The sequence below is a fragment of the Thermobia domestica genome, chromosome 5, assembly GCF_964235325.1.
Source record: "Thermobia domestica chromosome 5, izTheDome1.hap1.1, whole genome shotgun sequence".
Classification (NCBI taxonomy): Eukaryota; Metazoa; Arthropoda; class Insecta; order Zygentoma; family Lepismatidae; genus Thermobia; species Thermobia domestica.
The window spans coordinates 224,174,592-224,197,110 of NC_137458.1; the positions used below are offsets into that span (position 1 = coordinate 224,174,592).

At 34.4% G+C, this 22,519-nt stretch overlaps 1 protein-coding gene across 1 annotated transcript in view; it reads right to left on the reverse strand.

The window, feature by feature from the left end:
• The window catches only part of LOC145685408 (trypsin-1-like), a 64,711-nt gene extending 42,803 nt beyond the window's left edge, over positions 1 to 21,908 (reverse strand). Inside the window, exons 1-3 of the mRNA XM_081757802.1 lie at positions 21,831 to 21,908; positions 16,585 to 16,735; positions 4,794 to 4,959 (exon numbers count right to left, since the gene is read on the reverse strand). Coding sequence (XP_081613928.1) covers positions 4,794 to 4,959; positions 16,585 to 16,735; positions 21,831 to 21,908 — 395 coding nt within the window. The remainder of the gene's footprint in view (positions 1 to 4,793; positions 4,960 to 16,584; positions 16,736 to 21,830) is intronic.
• Between the last annotated feature and the right edge of the window lie 611 nt (positions 21,909 to 22,519).

A 22,519-nucleotide genomic window follows, 5' to 3' on the forward strand; every position in this document is an offset into this window, starting at 1 on the left:
TTGTTTGTCTTCTAAGCGGCTAAAAATGTCTGCGGGATGCTGTTGACTTTTAATATGCTGTATTTCAAAATTGTAATCTGCCAAAAATATTTTATAACGACTAAATTTTCCGACTTTGTCCGGTTGGGTAGTGAGTGATGTCAAACATTTAGCGTCTATAAATAATTTAAATTTTCTATTCAGTAAGAAATAACGAAATTTTCGAAGAACATATATGAGTGCATATAGTTCTTTTTGCCATGTGGAGGCCTTTCTCTCAGTTTTAGTAAAACGTCGACTACAATAGGAAACAACACGTTCCTGATTGGTTTTAGTATCATAACAAGCCAATATGCCGCCTGCGGAGGTTGACGAAGCATCTGAATATGCTCGGATTTCCAATGATGGATCAAAATGAAATAAAGATGGAGCTTGTATAATATCCGTTTTAAGTTTTTCAAATAGATCATCATGCTCTGTTGTCCATTTAAATTTTGAATTTTTGTCTAAAAGAATTTGAAATGGTTCCACCTTTTCCGTGAAATCTTTAATATGTGCCCTCAAATAAGAGCATAGTCCGAGGAAACTCTTCAAGGTGCGTTTAGAGGTTGGTTTCTTAAAATTGCGTATTTTATTGGAAATTTTAGGCGATATTTTAATCTCCTTTCCATTAACTGTGAATCCTAAAACTTCTAATTCCGAGTATAATAGATGGGTCTTGTTCGGGTTTGCTCTAAAATCGTGTTTCCTTAACCTTTTAAAGAGCAATTCCAAGTCCGACAATTGTTGTTTCCAATTTTTGCTTCCTATAACGAGGTCATCCGCAAAGGCTGTTATGCGCGGTGGTAGTCCCTCTAAAAGCATTCGTACAGCTATACTTAGGGCAGCGGCGGACGAAGTGTGTCCCATTACGCAACGTTGAAACTTATATGCCTTCCTAGTATGATTGAGCTCAAAAGTCATGTATTTTTGACTTTTGGGATGCAATAATAGCTGGAAATACGAGGTTTTTATGTCAATTGTGGATATAGAGCTTTTTCCTCTTAAAACGTGTAGAATATCCTCCGTATTTTGAAATGGTATACTTAAGTAGTGTGAGAACCTATTGCAAGCTTGGAGGTTGAGAACTAAGCGGAACTCTGAAGTATTTGGCTTCTTCACTATAAGAAGTGGTGAGGAAAAAGAACTGTCACTAGTTTCTTTAATAATATTGGCATCTAAAAGTTGTTTAATTTGTAAGTCAATTTGGGGTCTTACTGCCAATGGAATGGGAGGTGATCTCTGATGAAAAGAGGCTCCTTTATCTATTCTTATTTTATGTACATAGCCACGAAAGTAGCCAATGTCAGTTGGTGTATAAGAAAAGACATCCCTGTATCTAAAAAGTAGATCATGCACAGCTTTCTTTTGCTGACTCGTTAAACTTGGATTGATGTCAAATAGTTTAATATCAAAAAGTGACTTGGTCTCTTCCAGCCTATTCTGAATTTCTTGTTCCGTTCTATAAAATGTTTCGTCATTTTGTTCATCTTTTTGGTAATCACCCTGTAAATCTACTTCTTGAACATTCTCTTCAACATACGCAATTGGGGTGCTCTTTACTAACGTTACCGGTCTACTTGTAGGATTTGATATCAATAAAGTCAAATTATTCTTAGGTACTTTAGTAGGCAACGTTTGTAGTCCGTATTTGTCCAGCAAATTTTCTAATGGAGAGATAAAAAAGTATTTATTATTCTTTTGCCGATTCTTGATATTAATTGGTAAAAAGAAATGTGACCTGGCTGGTATGGTAACGTTTCGTGTTGAATAAACATCAGCCGACTTGTGCTGTTTTATTGTATGCATAGCGTTAGCAGATAATTTTTCCTGGGTATCAATTTCAATTGGATACTGCGGAGGCCGTGGTTTCTTGTATACTGACATGTTATTCTTTAAGTCAATTTTGGTCTGTAATCGATTTAGAATGTCTTCACCGAATAAAGGCAAAAAGTCTCCATGCTCTAAAATTCTGAAATAATGAGAAAATGTTGTTGAGCCAATTCTGAATGTAATCAAAGCTATATAGCGTAAATTTACGACAGAATTCTCAATTCCTCGTAGATTAGTGCTAAAAGGAATCAATTTTGTGTTTGGTGGAAGCCAATTTTTAGGCCAAAGACTCAATGAACTGCCAGTGTCTATGATCACAGGATACTTTTCTTTATTAATTGTTACATTAATTAATAATTTATGTTCCTGGTTTAACATTTTAATGTTCTCCCTTCTATCTGATAACGGAGCTACTGCATAAAGTGATGTATTTGACAATCTTTGTTGTTCACTTTTTTCCTGGTTCTCGGCCCTCAGAACATGTTCTTGAGAGGGTTTGTCCTGGGGCCCCCCTAGGCGTTTCCCTGCTGATTGTTCTTATAACATGTACTGGAAGAATGACCTTTCTTATAGCACGTACCGCATACTGTAACAGTTTCTGGCCTAGGATTACTATTATTATCTTTATTGTTATTTTTAGAATTGTTCTTATTTCCATTTCTCTGCCGATTTTGATTTCCATTATTTGTACTTTTCGACCTATAATTGTTACGTCCATCTCTCCTAAATTGTGAGTTCTTAATGGCATTTTGAGCTACAAGAAGAGATAGTTCAGCCATTTGATTTGCTAATTTAGTGAAATCTAATGTATTGTTTGCACTGGAATTACTAGATGTGCTAGGCGCGGGGGGTTCGGGAGGGGGATTCGGATTAGCAACTTGGGGGGAAGGATTTGGAATTATCTGATTTTGTGATGCACCCTGTAGCTGTGGTGCTGAAGGTATAGGAAAAACTGGAGCTGGTTGCTGGTATTGATTCCAACTAGGTGTTGGGTTACATATTGGATAGGTCAGTTGTTGATGATGCACAGGGAAGGAAGCGCCAGCGATTGCTGATGAATGTAAACTGCTGACTGGTGTACTCTGATCGCAGAGTGAATAAAATGCCTGTTGTAATTCCACGTAATCACGTTTCTTCATGAGGTCATTTGCTTTCTCGAGGTTGTGTAAATGCGTTTGTAAGGCGTGAACAGTTGTAAATGTTTCTAACGCTATCTTTTGCAAAAAAGTTTTCTTTAAACCTAAGGATAAATAATTTATTTTCTGCTCCTCGGTGGCCTGAGGCAGAACTTGTCTAATGACCCTTAATTTTCTGAGAAAATAAGCATCTACTGGCTCGTTTTCACCTTGTTGGACTTGAAAAATTTCGATTTCCGCTCGATATGCCGGTAATCTTGGTCTACTCAGTGCAACTAATTTGTCTTTTAATTGTTCATAATTAAGCGCGTCAAACTGATTCTGGGCCTTTAACTGTAGGACTAAATCAAGTGCTACATCTTGTAAGTACATAGGTAATAGTTCTTTCTTTTTCTGTTCATTCCACGAATGCAACAATGCAAGATGGTCAAAAAGCATAAAAAATCTATCGGGGTCCTCCGTAACGTGTCCCGAATACTTAGTGAGGTGTGGTATATTAAAAGAAGGGCGCGAATTTTGCTCCATGTTAAAAATGTTTTCTGGAAAAGTGTTTTTACCAGTTCTAGTTTGAGGCATAAACAAAATTCAGTTCACTTAAAAGCACTAACACTTTAAAAAATTCACATACCTTCCACAGAAAAAAAAGTCCACTTCCGGTTAATAAAAATACTGTCCGGTAGGGGAGTATTCAGAGTTTATTCTGAGTCGGTCAAGCCTCTACCATGTAAAACTTTGTGTAATTTCGTCTCATATAAGGAAGAGGTAGAGCAGATAATAAAAAGAGTGTCCGGAATCAACTCCCACTACCAGTTTTATTATAAAATCCACTATATGAGTATTTGTACAAAATACTATACAATTTGGTCTCTATTTAAAAGGGTGAGTAAAAGGTAGTCTTTGACCGAGTGGTCGCAGACAGGATCTCCAACAGAGCCCCGTAGCAGGCTAAGAGGAGTGGAGTTAAGGAACCAATGCTCCGTAGCAAGCAGAGGCAGGTTAAGTTGCCAACAGAGCCCCGTAGCAGGCTAAGCGGCTGAGGTTGGGATTCCCAGACAGAGCCCCGTAGCAGGCTAAGCCAGGAGATAGGATAGGCGTAGTCCCGTAGCAGACTAGAGGCCTGGGGTTAGGTTACTCCAAGAGTCCCGTTGCAGACTAGAGGAGGGTCACCAGAGAACTGGTGTCGAGTTGCCTTCGTCCATCCAATTTATAGGGTCCTTTTGGGTGGCGGTGGCGCTGCTGCTCCGATGTCGTCTTCTGCTCCGTGGGAGGGGCCAGAAGCCGTCGTCTGCATGTGATTACAGGTCCCTCTGGTGGAAGATCCTCTTGCCGAACCATGTGGTGTTGTTTGTAAACATTGAAGCGTGGAACTGCTTGTTTACGACATCACATAGGATATTACAATATTGTTTAAAAATATATTACGATTTAAGCTGATTCAAACTGTTTTATAGCTTTGTTTCCTGTTCAACATTGGTCAAGGTTCGATGTATACACTACAATATAGAAGTTTATTCAGAAATAGAGATAGTAAGGTATATCGGACCACTCGAGTATTTGACATCCTTTCTCCTCAAGCATTTCTCATATGACTTTTCACCAACTATTGACAGAACTCTTATATTCCCCTGTAGATATTATTTATTTGGCTCCCCTATATGGAATTAGTTATATCATTTACAAGTGAATTAAGAAAACCCAATTTTTTGAACTTCGGCTACGGTTAAGAGAAGGAGTTCTTGACTACTTATAGTTGAATGGAACTAGACCAAAAGGAAATATTTATTCTAATACCAAAATCATACTTACAAATCAACGTTACAGTGAGCGGCCGTAAGAATATATCTGTCACTGATAATGGAACCTCCACATAATAGAGATTCATTGCCTTTAATCATCACAAGCCAAGGGAACTCATTTTTTACTCCTGTTAATCCTCCAACTATTCTTGCACCTCTCGTGGGTTCCCCACAAACTACAATGAGACACAAAAAACAAACATTACAATTGTTCAAAACAAGAAAATATGACACAATTGAATAATAGTTAGGTGCAAGATCTGTGTAAAAGTTGAACATATGCTATTGATGAATTGGTTGAAGCTGTAAGTTGCAATCCATATCTTAAATATTAGTGTTTGGTAATTTTTAAAATTTTCGTTGTTTAATTTTAACTTCTTACTTTTACTTTCAAGCGACGACAGGAGAGAAGGAGAATGGTGGCCATGAAAAAATCGAATAAAAGATGAAGAAGAAAAAGAAATGTTTATGTCTTTCCACCTACACATTATGATATATGTATATAGAACTACGTAGGAGCCAGACAGTTCAACGCTTTCGGACCAGATTTTAAACTTAAAGTTTCTATAACATTCTCAAGTGAAGGTTTAAGAATTTTCATGCTACTCCCAAAAACGGGAGTAGTTTACTGGAAAACTGAAATTAAAATTTGCGATTTTTCTAAATGGCTCTAACGATTTTTTTTGTACTTCAGAAATCAATATGACATTATCAACCCTTATAATATAGTATAGGCATTTTTCCTAGAATAAAAAAACAAAAACCAAACAAAAAACAAAAAAACAGAAGGGGTACTAGTCTTGGTGATGATTTTCATTTAAATGTTTTGTTAATGAGTACTCAATCTTATTCAAATTTCACAAATAAACATATTATCAACAATAAAATATGATGTACATAATTTCTTACAAAAATCTCTTGAGAATGAGGTGTTTTTCGATGTTTACCAGAAACACCTATTGTAATTGTTTTAGTATTTGATAAATGTTTCAGTAATAAGTGTAGCATGACTTCATATAATTTAAGAAATGGAGGAGAAAGTTTAGCACTTTTATTCTTAAATTATTTTTTAGATTAATGAATGATTAAATAGTGATTAAATGAAAATATTATGCTGTCACAGTACGGTTTATAAAAGATACGTAAAGCTACCATCTTTACCGGTACATCATTGTATATTGATTTCAGAAATGCGTACAACTCATTTATTGGAAAGCATTGTACAATATTTTTTACCGAATACGGAATGCCGAAAGTATTAGATCAATTAAAATGTGTTTAAGAAATTTCCAAAGTAAAGATTGCTTATGAAAACATTTGTCTACGAGCTTTCACATTGAGAATGGCCTTATACAAGGAGATACAGTGTCGTCATTATTATTCAACTTTGTTCTGGAATACGCTATAAATAAAATCTAAGATTGCTACCAGAGTTTAGAGCTGAATGACATTAACCAGTTTAAGACTTATGCGAATGCGGCAAACCTGATAGAGATTAATATGAGAAGAATATATAGAAATGCAGATATTTTACTGATATTCTTGGAGGGCCTGTAAGGTCATGGGTTTAGAACTAAACGCGGAACAAGACTAAATGCATGAAAACTCGCCGTGACGTAATACAGAAAATTTTAATATCAAATAATATTTTCCACAAAGTGGATACTTTCAAATACCTCTGAGCAATATTATCAGGCCAAAATTATGTCCACGAAAAATTAAGTCAACTGAAAGTAAAGATTTCGTCTTATTATTTAGTCCAACCCCTTTAGCCTTCGCGAATTCTTTCGAGAAATTTGAAGTTTAAAATATATAGAAAGATAATCATACCTGTTGTACTGTATGGTTGAAACACATGGTCGCTTCCTTTGAAGAAGGAACGCAGATTGAAAGTATTTGAGAATAGAATTCAAACCCGAATACCTGAATACAAGATTGACGGGAATAGAGAATGGCGAAAATTTCATAACGAGGAACTGCATAATGTATACGGTTTACCTAACATAGCAGGACTGGAAAAATATTTGTTTAATAGACTAATCTTTGAAGATATGAATGAACTTAGTTATCTGAAAGACGACATTAAGAGGGAAGCCATATTTGATTGTATGATGGGAGATTGTATTAAACTGAGCATCAAGATAGCAAATAATTATTCTGTCGAAATGATGTTTGTGAACATGCGATATGTTATATCTTTGCGGAACATTGGATACAACTTTAACGTTAATGAATACAAACATGCCAAGGTGAACAGTGACGATAGTTTAAGTATCATAAAGAACTTGATACCTTAAGCCATGAATTTTTTTTTAAATATATTGATATGTTATTGTGTAAGTTAAAATCAATCGGGTATCGAATGAACAAATGTAATTCTCTGAATTTTGGTGCTTTAATTTCTGAAACCTACAACTACCAGCTTAGAGTCCACCAGGAGGTTTGCTTTTCTTAAAAATACAGCATCGTCATAATTTTAGAACGGTTACTCATTGCATGATCTAAAAGATATCATTCATATTATAATATTTAATATTCAATAAGAATCAGACGTACATTTGGAACTGTTTTATATTGTCTGAAGTGGAATTACTTTTATGTAGTGGGTAAATCAGTGTATTAACTTTTTCAAATATATAAATATATGTTACTTACTTATATCAAAATATGTTTCATTTAAAGAAGGTTGTTTTAAAGTAATTTCATAATAATTTCCTTACCGCTAGATTTAGTACAAGGACGTCAGATTACTTTAATTCATGAATATGTCCACTTTACAGTAAATCCGAAACTTTTAGTTTCAACGTAGCGTTCCTATTTTCTTCAAACATATACTATTACTTTCAACTACGAACAATGTATTAAATATAAAGAATTTAACAATAATATATCGATTATCTATTGTTACCATGTCGATAGCAAAATAACTGATTCATAATTTAAAGGTCATGACAAATTTAATTATTAGTTTCAAAAACTACTTTTATGCGCTGGAATACTATCAGCCCTTGGTTGATATGATGTGTGCTTACTATCAAGATTATTTTTCTACTTATTTCTCCATTTCTATATGCACAAAAACAGAAAACATCGCCTTCCGACATTATGTTTCTATCAATATTTGGTAAGTACATTTTTTATATAATGCATAACAAGGCTTGCTATCAAATTTGTTATTTTGATCGCTGTACGTTCAGGACATCTTCGAATTCAATGTCATGTTTACTAATCTAAATATCACATATGTTAAGAACATCCCAAAGTTAAGCCTCCTAACTTGTAAAAAAGTTGTGAAAAATGGAAGAATCGCAAAGTTTATGTGAAAGATTCATGTGTTTTGTACCTAATAAGGGTATTCAAAATTTTATCCTTTGTTTTCGATATGTTTCAGGCAATTTTAACCCCCTGCTGAAATCTTCCTATGGATAATTATTTTTTTTAAATAAACCAAATATTCACAGTTAATTCCTTCGTGAATATTGGTTTTGAGAGGCATAAATGAATGTGATTCAGATCGGGCTATCGGGTTAGAGCATTATTGACCACTCCATTTTGTTAATTACCTGTGACTTTTCCTATTGACATATAGAGATGGATGTTATATTGGTGATAAAAGTTGTTAGAATGTTTACTACTTTCTTGTCGAATATCTTTCCTGAACTCATGAACTAATATTTCCACAGCAGTATCTCTGTGACCAACCACCTGGTACAACTCTAGAATGATCACACGACAGTTCTTCTTAACTAGTACACGCACATTTACTCGGTTTTTATCCGTCACTGTATGCAGATCTGTCACTGCGGTGAGATATTTTCCCCTCACCTCCCAAATTTCATCGTCTTCTAAAAGTAAAATTGTTTTCTCTGCACTAAAAGACTCCTTTGTATCTCCAAACCTTGGCAATATTCTTTTTGCGAGAACTTGATAACAGATTTGGTTTTCTCGGTGATTTACGTCGTTTATTTAGTTACCAGCGGAAAGAAGTGCGCATTACTAGCATGTAATCCGAGAATATAGGAGCTGATATTACAGTGGAGGAATTACTTTTGTGATGATCCTCTACCAGTGATACCTGTGACATTTTGACACCTGTGGTCAAAATATTCATTTTCATCACCTCTTATTCTGTGTGATAAACATTAATGTGTATATGCACAATTTGAAGTTAAATCTTTCATGGTTTCATAATAGCAGAGAAACATTAAACGTACTTAACAATGAAACATATATTGTGTCTTAAGATTAAGAAGTAAATAAGGAGTACATGGAACTTCGGACTGAACATTCGAACGCCACTAGGATTTCAAATACTTGAATACATCCTTTCCGTATTTCTTTCTTAACGATGCATCGATGTTAGGGGACGGATAAACCTTGAGATATCAATTATATCTAAATTCGTTTCGAAATCAAGGACTATATGATTCTGAGAAGTGCAATGTGAAAAAGTGATAGACAAAGGATTCCTCCTTCGATTTCGGACCATGTGAATTTCTAGTTAACACTATTGTGTTTACAAATTTTCTCGAGATTTACGTATTTTCTTCTACTATTACTATTCATCATTTCGTTGCTCATCGTTAACTTGCATTTATTATTTTCCTCTTTTGGCGTCAGATCAATTGAACAACATTATGCAGAGCCATCACGAACATTTCATTATTCTTATTAAACCAACCTGGTGTCCGTGTGGACCTCACGGAATGATTAGGTTTTAGTAATTAGTCTTTGCCTTTAATTATTTTTCTCGAGGTCTTACGACATCTCTTTCTACGACGTTTTGAATACACTTGATCAATTAACTTATTCAGCACTGCTTTATTTTCAAGTTATGTGAAATTTTAGTAGCCAAAACGTATTCTGCTAACCTGGTGTCCGTGCGAACCCTAATTGTTACCATGTTATTATATGGCTCAAAAAGAGATACGATACAAATTTATCTTTTATTCTCTGTATAATGGCACCCTACAAATTAAATTCTTGGTATCCAGTGGTGAGTTCAGATTTTCCCCAAGGTAAGCTTTTCAAACTTCATGAAAGCATTTGAAAAGCATTGCTGCTAGTCTTTCTATCTGTATGTCAGAGGTGTAATGTTAGCTCTCACATTTATAAAATTTTATACTGGAAGTGTGATTTTTTTTCAACATAACCACATCTTAACCGCCTCTCTTTTCTCACTGCTATCTAACTAATTATGAGCTTTTCGGCTTCAGGTTTTATACTTCCAAAAATAGTGCGGAAAGTAGATATATAGACTAGAAAAAATATTGTTTTTCAAAAAAGAATATAGAACTTGTATCTCTAAAGTGCAGACATACAGTGTACAAAATCATATTTGTTATTCAACTCCCTACTATGATATACTTGGATTTAACATTCGATATGCTCTGCGTTGTGATGTAGGAAACTGTTATTGGTGGGAAGGGAATAATAAATATTATACAATACTAATCGATAAAGTGTTTTACTCGAACACTTATTTTTTTAATAATAGCAATTCTTGACAGCACATTTTTCTCTTATTATTGTATTACTATTAGAATGACCTGATTATAGTTTATGATTGTTATTTACACATTTGATTTGTAAGAGTGAATTACAATGTTATTGAGAAATGTTACTATTTGTGACGTCAATTGAGAGGAAATCAATAGTTTAACCGCCGAAGAAGATGACGCACTGACTTTTTAGGACTCAACAACATCGAGAAAGGTTACTAGTAGCAATATCTAGTCAAGAATTGTTCGAAGAAAGTAATCTACGTATGATGTAGAAATGGAATGGCGAAACGACTGAACCGAAGAAAATGACAGTGAAGTTGAGTATAAAGCAGAAAGATCAGAAGTGAAATGAGAGCTGTTGTTGTCAGATTCAATGTCCTCAATTGTTCGGGAAATGGAACGAAGGTCTCTTTCCACGAGAGGTCCTATAATTAAATGCCACTAGAACTCACAAGAATATTTAAGTTTAGAGATAAGTATTAATTGGTGGAGTAAGGAATCCAGGGTCATCTTAAATCTCCGTAAGTCAAACAAGGATTCAGTGCAATGTATCCAAAAGTCTGAAGTACGTCTCGGAATAAAACAATACAAGAGACAAAGATGCATTATGAGTCAGCAAAATAGATAGAAAAATAAGATGTGCCAACTGTGGAATTTCTATGTACATGGAACATTTGACAGAACAATGTGTGTAAAAGTGTGATGGGAGGATCAGATTAAATAGAACGTACCATCGTATATACAACATAATATGTAGTATGGGCAACATACCTACTACAGTACATAATATCAACTATTGCGCTTATAAAGTAGTAAGGGAGAAAATGTTTTCACGGTTTGAAAAATTTATTTTAACAGTTTGGACTGGGATCTCATCTGTTCAAAATAACTTGCAGGTTGACAATAACGTAAATTCTTTAGGATAGCATCATTAGTTTAAGGAACTACTGCCTATATATTATCGATGATTGGATCAAATAGATATTACACACCTATCCGTAATAACTTACCTGGAATCGTCTATGGTGTCCACATGTCCAAGATATTTGGCTAAATTATTAGTACTGTTACCTTTAATGAGGAAGGATTGAATTCAATTCTTATGGGAGTACATGTGGTTTGGATTATACGTTAAGAATAAGTTTCAAAAAGGAACAATATGAAATAAATTAAACTCCCAGTGGTTAGTATTTGGTTACCTAAACGAAATGAAAATGCCCTAGCAGCACATACAGTGACCAAACAGTTGGAAACGGTAGCTTGATTAACTGTTAATGTTCGTCTGGCGTTGTATTTTACCGCTTTGACGAGCATTTACAACCATCTCAATTGGCCACGTAACTCTTACAAAAGAAGTAAAATTACGATTGGGATTTAGAAGTTGAAATAGTTGGATAAATGATGGCAAATTACTGACTGGCAAAAGTACACTTTAAGATATGATTTTTTCAACTTTATTATTGCAAATTACCAATTCTCAACCATGTCTATCATTGCATTGAGCCTTACTATGTGAGATTCTACAGTAGACAATCTGTTGTTGGATGACTTTGTTTCTATCTGTTCCTTGTTTGTCTGCTTTTCATTAATTTACCTAGGTAAATACATTTTTCATAGGGAAACTTATTTTTGTAACGAAATTAATTTGTCAAAATTTCAAAGGACGGTAAAAAAATAAACATCTTTTCTCGTTTTCAAAACAGTTTTCCCTTCTATTAGAAGTATATCTGATATGAAACTTTCTGCTGAATCGATTATCGTGTTATTCAATGTTCAAGGGAAAATGATATGAAGTATATAGTATACCTTATCACCTTTGGTTACTAGATCATGCATACTGTTACGAGGAAATGAGATACTGGCACTGATAGCCACGAAAGTGTTAAATGAAGCAGGGTGCGAAATCACGGGGAGGACAAGGGGAATTTCCCCCCCACCAAAAATTTTATACTTACATTTTCCCTCCATCAAAATCGTAGGTGGGGAAGGACAGATGGAAAGCAAATGTCATAAATTAATAAAAATGAAAAATCGTCACAGTCACACCTTCTAAATAGTGTTAAAATAAATCAGTAGCATGCCTATAACTTCCTTATAGGCTATAAGAGGTTTCTATAAGGAAAAAAATATTTAGGGCACTGCAGACAAGCGTCTGGTACAGGGAGTAATGATAGGGAGTTTGATCAAATAAAGGAGCAGGTAATCCAAGATTTAGTAGACGAAATGGAAAGAAGGTTTCGTTCAAATGATGTGCTAAAATGCTTTTCAGTGTTTGAAAATAAATATCATAATAACATGAGTGGTTTATACGGTAACATAGACTTAGGATCTATATAATGCAGTTCAATTATTGGGATTGAATCCTGATACTGCAGTGTCAGAATGGAGAGAGTACAAGTCAAGTTCTAAGTCAGGGTAAATGATTTTCCAGTTCTTAAAGCCTTAACGAGGAAAGTTAGCTCTGTGCCATTATCAACTGCTCGTGTGAACGTGGATTCAGTGTTGCTCATAATATTAAAAGTTCCGAAAGAAACCGTATGTTGATCAGCACCTAGCAATCTTTATTGACAATTCAATTCAATAGACCCAGGGGCGGATCCAGGACGGACTTCTAGGGGGTTGTACTACTGCTACTTAGAGCTACTTTTAAGAGCACCATATTCTGGGTTTCTCTTCTGGGGGGGAGGGCGATCGCCCCCTGGATCCGCCTCTGAATGGGTCTCTTTTAAAATTATGAGATGCTGTTACTGCTGCCGATACGTGGGTTTCGTCTGACCATCACATGTCCAACTCTCATTACACACAGAAAGAAAGTGAAGAGGAGAAGTCTAATCTTAAAATTTTTCTCTAAGGTAGTACGTTATTGCAAACTATATATTAGGTCTATAAATCATTCAATACTCGTATTATTGTAGCTCTCACCAATAGTCTAGTGTCTAGCACTCGCGTACCACCTTTGGTGTACGGGGTCCCGGGTTCGATTCCTGGTGGGAGCGCCTCACAAAAATTTGAACGATTACGGATTCTACCTTAAACTGTAAGTTCACATCTTATAGCCTCGCTGCTGAAAAGGAATGCTAAACTTATCACCAAATCAATCGTATTATTGTGCTTGTGCTTTCATTTTTTAAAGTTTAGCGTCCTGCGAATATCCACCAAGGCTAAGGAAGGTGGTCATGATGAGATAGATGATAATGATGGATTAAGAAAGTGGAACAAAGCGGTACGACTCCGAGAAAACTCCAATACACAGTGTTTATATACCACAAGGAGAATTTGCCGCGAGTTAGGATCCCATGCACCTGAGGTGAACGCTCTACCACTGAGATAACGCGGCTTTTCGTTGTGCCTTCAAGTATTTGTGTTGAAATCATATATGTTATTTATAATAATACATTCTTCCTAATAATACGATATAGATACATAGTATTATTTAGCATAATATAGGTGTCCCGAGATCTAAGCGTCCAAACTGAAACACTAAATACAGTGAAGAAACGTGAATTTCACAAATAATAATAAAAAAACATACTCTGATTCTACAGTTCATGGGACTCTATGGCTGGTCAGTTGGAGCGCTTCTACTTGGTAAGTCTAATGCTTGGTTAGCACATCGGTTCTCACGCGCTATTATTTCTGACTTCTAGATCTCACGCAACTATTTTCGTGAATGTAGTCCTCCTTATGATGGTAAACACGGTTCATTCCCGTTGTGCCTACTTCCCGTTCTGCCTACAGACCCTCCAGCACTTTAAAGAAAATATTTTTAATTATCTTATCTCTAGGCAGAACGGTAATTCCCGTTGTGCCTACTTCCCGTTGTGCCTACTCTTTCGAGACGGGGAATTATGTGCAGGGAGGAATTTTTGTAGGGAATATTTCTTTAGTATTTCTAAAAGCTTCTGTAAAAACAACCACCACCTCTACAAGTTTCATCATACATGGAAAATTGGTTGACTCAGTTGCAAGAATGTTAGACATTGTATGTGAAACAAACATTAAAAAAAAAAAAAAAAAAGATCTAATATCAAGCAATTTCAGAACAAAATTTTATTTGGGTTTCCAGTAGTTTACCTCCAGCATGCTAAGACTTGCAGTACTAAAAAATGCCACAGTTCACATCCCCAAGACATGTCTGGCCAACTATTAAACAAACAACGCAAGAGGATGCATAAGGCGGCCTTTAAAAAGAGTGTTTGTCTCCATCATATCTCTTTCCTCGAATTGATTGATTCAGTTGCCAGTAACCCGTTTGACATTGTATCTGAAACGAACACGAAACAGACTTACTTCGGGCTAATATCAATTCATTTCACAACCGAATTTTAATCGGTTTTCCAGTAGTTTATCTCCAGCATACTAAGGCTTGCAGTACTAAAAAGTGCCACAATTCACATCCTCAAGACATGTTCGGCCATACATTAAACAAACAATGCAAGAGGATGCATAAGGCGGCCCTTTTGAAACAAAAGAGCCTTTGTCTTTTACATCACTGCTCCTTCTTTGGCATTACCTTAACAGGTAATTTGTCTTCTAACACGATTCTATACTACATGCAATGTTACATATACTTATATTGTCAATGTAAATACTACATATCGTCAATGTTAATACCATATACGTTAATATAGCCAATATAGCCAGGGGAACGAGCGGGGCTGTTGCCCTGAGCGCTAATAGTAGGGGTCGCCGAACAAGCAAGAAGAAAGAAAAAATATGGGAAGTCAGTAAACGACGCGTCGCCCTGAAAACGTATTGGCGTCCGATTAAATCAATATTGTTAGTTTGCAAAGAAATAGATATGATAAAAATTTTCTTGCTTGCTCCGCTCGCAACATAAACGTTTCAATAAGAATCACAACAAGCTTTTACTTATTACGTTAAAAAGTTATTATATATGATTTGTTAGTGTCAGTGTGATAAACAAGGTGCCTAGTAATGACTTATAGTCTACACAGGAGTGTTTTCAAAATCAGAAACGGTCAAAGTATGAAATACGTGTTCGGCGTTTTGTTGGTGATGAGTTTGCTTAGATAATCACGCTTCTCTACCCAATCGGATTACTCACGACGGTGAGAATGAAAACTCTGAGAAATTCGCAAAGAAGGCTCCTTCTGAATTTCCATTACATTTCACAGAATATTTTTACCGAAATAAGTTTATTTTCTTGTAACTGAATCAATTAATTTTCCATTTCTCTGTAAGTATTAAAAAAACACATCTCTACTAAAGTAGACGTGAATAACGCTGCTAATAACAAAACTGTACCTAGTCATTTTTTCTGAGAAGAGCAAGTAAGATAACATTTAAAATATATGATGAAATTTAAAGGAATAGTTATTCTTCTTACAGAATCTATTAGAATTACTAAAGAAAAAATCCCTAGAAAAGATCCCTCCCTGCACAGAATTCCCCGTCTCGAAAGAGTAGGCAGAACGGGAAGTAGGCACAACGGGAATTACCGTTCTGCCTACAGATAAGATCATTAAAAATATTTTCTACAAAGTGCTGGAGGGCCTGTAGGCATAACGGGAAGTAGGCACAACGGGAAGACACCGGTAAACACAAGGGGACTGCTCCTACGGGAGTCTAACCCTGGACCATACGCACCGAATTGTATATTAAATGCAGTAGATAAGTGTACTAATTTAGGTTAAATGAATAAATACTATTATTAAAGTATTTTAAATAACAACGACAACTAGTTTGAACATTTATTATTATTATTATTATTATTATTATTATTATTATTATTATTATTATTATTAATAATAATAATAATAATAATAATAATAATAATAATAATAATAATAATAATAATACATGAATATTTCAACTTTTTGGAGCCCCCACTTCATGTGTGAAGCACAGTGAGGCTTCAGTATGGACCGCTGAACTTCCCCCTCTTCCACCATTTTCAAATGATTTCGCACTCTGAAATGAAGTCATCATTCGTACTAACCTTGGTCATTTGTATCCTAAAATAAGATCTTAAGTGGCGTTGATTTCTTGTTTTAGAATTATTTTTTCAATGAGATCTCCGTTCAAAATTTTATCCATCTATAGGGCTATATCAATTGATTTGTCCATATATTTGAGTTAATTATATATCAAATCTAGATTAAAAATAATTTTCGTGTTCGTTAAATTCACAGTACTAGTTATATAATGTAAAATTATCATTACACAAATCTTGAATCTTCATACTATTAATAAATATTGGATATACTTCATTTGTGACTAGGATTATTAAAAAGAAAAACTTACAATGATCAATCTTGAATTGGAATCACTTACCACAGTCTTTGTAAACAACGCTACCATATTGTTGGTCTACGTATTTCGACATTATTGCAGAACTCTTCCTAGTCTTATTTAACTCATTATCATGACCTATGATTAACGAAGTGTTGTTTGTTACAAGAGCACCTTCTGCTACATTTTCAACCTGCAGAAAACAAAGGAAAAGTATAAAGAGATTAGGCTTGTGTTTGCTGAAAGAATTGCACAAAATAAAGGAAAATTAAGGCTTACAATACTTCTTATGCATTGATTGACTATCCTGTTTACTATACACAGGGTATCACTTGTTACTTACAGCTGGTTCACAATGGTTTTCACAAGATTTTACTCGGCCATCTCTGACAAAAGAAGCAAGAAAGAAAGGAAAAGTTCGCTGCTTTGTCTCACAAACCAAGAATGTCAAAAACTCACGTGACTGTAGATGTTGCCATATTGTTTTACAGTTCGTGGTTGAAGCGTGCTCAGCCATTGTTTTATTTTGTGCTATTATTGAGTCTTTGGAAGCAGGACGGATTTTTTTCTGCCAAGCTTAGTGAACAATAGTGATAAATTAAATTGAACGCCACTATCGTCTTCTTCATAACAATATATAGCGGTTATAATTAATTAGACAAAACGTTTAATAATCTATGGTATTCCAGTAAGTACGGTACAGTCACTACATGACTATTGTAATTTCCGAACTAAACTAATTGTAAGTAGTTACTAGAATTGCTTATCCAAACATAGGATGCTTTAATTAGAATAGTATTACAGTATTTGAAGTATTGACCAACTCATATCCACTCTGAGAAAAGAAAAAAAAAGAAAAAAGAAAATGTAAAGTTCAGGAAGATCGTCTAGTGACTAAAATGGATATTCAACTCAAGAGTATAGACCAAAGGAAATTAGGGAACAAGAAGTTGGATACTACAAAGTTGAGCAATGGGGCTAAAATAGACAGATGTAAGAAATATCACAAGTGCTAATCGTCGTTTATATGACGTGGAGACTTAAGCGCCAAATTTTTAAAAATGAGATATTTCAACTCGGGATCTTCAAACCTTACCCTCTCATCTGACGAAGTGGCGTAGCTTTATCTCTAATAGTTTTTCTCTAGTGAGAAATGTTCAACTGGCATAAACGACACTCTTGTATTGATTGATATTTACGTTAGGATGTAAGAGCCATTTGTGTCGCTTACGCCTTTCCGTCATGTAAAATGTGTAATATAATAGGACGTTATGTTTCCTAGCACTATATAATAAATGCTACAGAGACTGAGTTTTATTCAATGATAATGCCACTTTTCATGCGGTATCATTTGATGGTTGTTACTAAAATCTTTGTAAAGGCGACTATTAAAAACAAAATAATAATAATAATAATAATAATAATAATAATAATAATAATAATAATAATAATAATAATAATTCGGTAACACTTGCAATCAGATAGAGCATTACCAAAATCGAGTAGAGACAGTCGAGAATTAACTATTCGTTGTTTTCTTTTACTTTTTACTGGACAGTGAAGTCTATTAGTGAAGTGGGGGGATGTTTCTTTGAACGTAGTGTCATACAAAGATATTGAAACTGTTGTAATGTACCATTACAGTCGGAGTAATGAAATTTTTGTTCGGAGGGTCCCAATATTTTTTGAATGTACTGTAGATTTTTCAATATATATTCTTCGGTCCATGTAGTATATTCATTTGTTCCTTATTCAAACCAAATGATTGTGGAAGCTTTGAATAACCCAGTTGGAATTATATTTGGGGGAATAATATCTTTATTTATAAATTGTTTTATTGTAAGACCTGTATATGGGCATTTCAAATGGATGAGTATTGAATGGATTATATACTTTAATGCTGCGAAAACATAGACAGAAATTCTTGAAATTATCCATCAATCTGATATTTGACAGAATAATTTAGACCTACTTCGTCCCTCTGAGATGCCCATATCCTCCCAAAATTCGATTTCATTCAGTTTTTACTATTGTCTATTCGCTTTATATTTTCCGCTGCCAAAACTCTTTCTTCTGATTGGAACTATTTTCCGACACTAGTAGAAGGGCGCGATTCTTGTCATTCTCTACCTGGAAAAGCATCAAGCTGGACCACATCAATTTCCGTTCTTCAGAAAATTGAGATTTTGGACAAAGAAAGAAGTTTTATCAAGGTAAAAGTAGTTTCAGTTACGAAATAAACAGTGTGGAAGCATTTAGAGAGTCATAACTTACTGAAATATCATTTTAAAATAGTCAAAAATTAGGATATGGAACTTCAACCAAGCGACGCCATGTTTGTAAGTGATAATAATGATGGACAGAATTTATCGTAGTGTGTAATTAAAAAAAACAGTTTGAAGATTAGTGTTTCTCATGATAACTCCCGTTATCCTCGAAATTTTCCTGTTAGGTTTCGGTAGGCCTCTCCTGATATAGCTTTTGTTTGTGTATATAGTAAATGAGGTTTTTTAAATTATTATTAACATGGCGGTAGGTGTAGGTTTGTTTATAGTTAAGTTGAATTTCACAATGTCCGTGTAAGTTAGCACAGGGACTCTCATTTATTCCTAAATTGACCAAAGCTTCCTACAGAAATGGATTGAACGATTTTTTTGTCAGAATTATTTCCCTTCAGGAAAGGGACCCCTAGCATTAGTAGTTTCAATATGTCCTTTCTGGGCCATTGAAAGAAATTGAGAAACCATGATTTAATTGGTAGAAGGGACATTGGTCTCTGATTATTCCTTTCTTTTTCATAGTGCATAGAGCCGGTTTAGAACGGTGCTTTCAGTAATTTGTTGCAGTTGAACTGGGTGATAAGATGATTTAATATGTGTAGTAATATGTATTAGAATTTGTTTTCTTAGTTCATGTGGAATATAGTATGTACATGTGTGTAGTTTAGTACTTAGATAGTAGCATTAATATGTGAGTGAAAGTATGATTTATTTATCTAAAGACATTGTATTGTTGCTTAGTGATTATTCATCGCTCTTGGTCCATCGTAACAAGTACATTGATTTATAATGAAAATTTTCAGTAATTCGGTACCGTAATTACTTAGTAGATTAATCATAGCTATCGATCACAAAGTACAAATTTTATTTACTAGTCTAATGTTGGTTTTCGTAGTAGTAATGCCATCTTGTGCCGACTTTGAGAACTATTCTCCTCTAGGGTTTTGTTACTTTGATACTTAGTAAACTGGTCAACAGGAAAATGACCCTCCTTTTGCGATTAATGATGAGTAAATATTATTTCTGGCCCATATGAATAATTATTTGAATAACTTACATTGTAAATTAACTTCCCTGAAAAGCACAGTCATTTATATAGTCCAGTAATCAAATTGTTAATAATAGTCAATTTTCCTTTTCCCCTTAACTTGAAGTTTGCCTATATGGCATTATTTTTGTTGTCAGGCTGCAGTTTTAAATTTTCTCTTTCAGTACCTTTTTGTGAACGATCTCATTGTTGACATTTGCTGACATATAACTGCATGTAGTGATTATATTGAGTTTCATTGCATACAAAATAATCCGAAGCCGTAAGTGAAATATACTATGATTTGTTTTGAAAGAATCTGATATCGGTTCATACAAGCTCACGCTTGTTGGTTGGCGTACTAGAGTAATGTGTTGATTTTAATATATATAATAAGACTGCTGTGAGCAGTCTTGGGCGTAATGATAGAATATAGGGTGTCTGAAAATAAATCGACGCTAAGGAAAGTGAATAAAATAAATATATATATGTGAGTAATGATAATATTAATTATTTATATGTATATTGTAGTCAGTATGAATAAATATTAGGACATCCGTGCATATATGTGCCCAGTTGTAATTTTCACCACAAAGTATTGATTCTATATATATATATATATATATATATATATATATATATATATATATATATATATATAGTATTAGTACGATAATCATTACGTCAGAATATTTGTGTGAGGATAGTGTGTTGTGTAAACAATGGATGGTATTTTCACTTTGTGGCTTGACATTTGATTGTAAACATACACAACAACTAATCAACCGGTCTGACAAAACGAATAATGGTCATATAGCAAACGATTCCAGACAGTTTCCATTTAATTACAAAACAGAATGACCTTTGCAGAATAGACACCATTTAACAAATGTGCTTTCATTAAATTTTGGCAAATCCTAGTTAGAGTTTTATCTATTTTTACGACTTTATTCTAGTTTCCATACTTTACTCGGAACTCTTCTCAGTTTCTGAGGGGTCGGATATTTTTTATTTAGAAATTTTAAATTAAGAGACTACACTAACCTTCCGTTTGGACTGGCCGTAATCTGAGTTAATTGGTGCTGGAAACTGTTAATAGTCAATCATTCCACAGGGCTTATTCCTCGTGAGATGATTGCCTAGAAGGCACGGACATGTACTTAGGCACTCAGAGCCTTCGTTGGGCCACGCATTTTAGTAGGCCACCTTTTCGGCATATGAAAGCACATATGGCTGTGAATTGTTGTATGTCTAAATTCGAACACTTATCTTTGTAGTTTTGGTGTTCTAGCTTATTTCTTTGGCGCTGCTTTTGCTTTCTCTTCTCTACCTATCCCTCTATTTCTCTTCAAGTTTTTTTATTTTTAAACTTCCCCCTGTTTTGAACTTGACAAATGTCAACCAATCAACATATACCATTTGAACTTGATTTATCAACCGATATGTCACGAGTCACGAATCGTGGAGGTATTCGTTGATGTGGAATATTGAGGAAACGTTTTCCTTCATATTTCGACCCACTGCAATAATGAGCGATGGTTCAGTATACGACAAAATTTTACTTTTTTCCTCATTATTCGTTCGGAATTCCCCTTCGGATTATCAGTCATTTCTACTTTTGTTTCCATTGGTAACCAGAGACGTAAATGTTGTAGCTGTTTTGGGCACAAAGTAGTATTAATAATTTTAGAATCATATATTTATACATATTCTGTGTTTACGTGCTGCCATGCGAATTAAATGTCTACTAGTTTAAATAAAATGCTTGAGAATATAGTTTTATCATCATGTGCTGTCTTATATGAAATGTTGCAACCTAAAAATGTAATTTGTCGGGATTATTGGTTTGAAAGTTTAAATGATTACTGAGTATATATATATATATTGAGATATAAATATGTGTGGAGTATAAATATATTGAAGTAAAATGTATAAGGGTGAATAGAATAAATAAATATTTGTGAAGGGTCTTGGTACCTTACCTCGAACGGTCCTTGGTGGCTATAATTCCGAGATATCCAACAAATATAAAATGTGAATGTTAGAAGATAGCGTGGCATGTTAGACATTCTATTCAATCTTTGTAATAATATTAAGTAATTTATGTAACAGTTAACATCGTCTGTAATACACTAACTGCATGCAGCATGGGATTAAGGCAGATCATCGTAACTCTAATGTATTCTTAAATTTACCCTCAATTTAGTAAACTAAAATCCTTTTGTAGAACTACATTTTGATTGCTTCCCTTCCATACGAATCCTCGAACTTGACCAGTGTTTCCACCTCAGTAGTCGTTTTCTCAATACAAACGAAAATCCTTCTGTACTGGGAAAGTTCTCGTTTCTTTCTGCATTGTATGAATCTAACGATAAGTGTGTGCACCTGGTAGTGCAAGTTGATATTAACTGAAAGTTCGTCAATAAATGGGATAGTAAGTGAATTACAGAATAAGTAACATTAGTCACCGAGATATCAGTGACAAAACTTTGATCTCTTAACATCAGAATTTGTTAAGAACATGGAAAGAAAGCAATGCTTTGCTATATAATAAAAATATTACACAGGCTAATGTCCTACATATTTCTTGAAGAAATTAATGATATATTCTGTTTTGATGTGGGTTTTCAACCCCTTTCAGCAACAAGGCTATATAAGACATGGAACTACA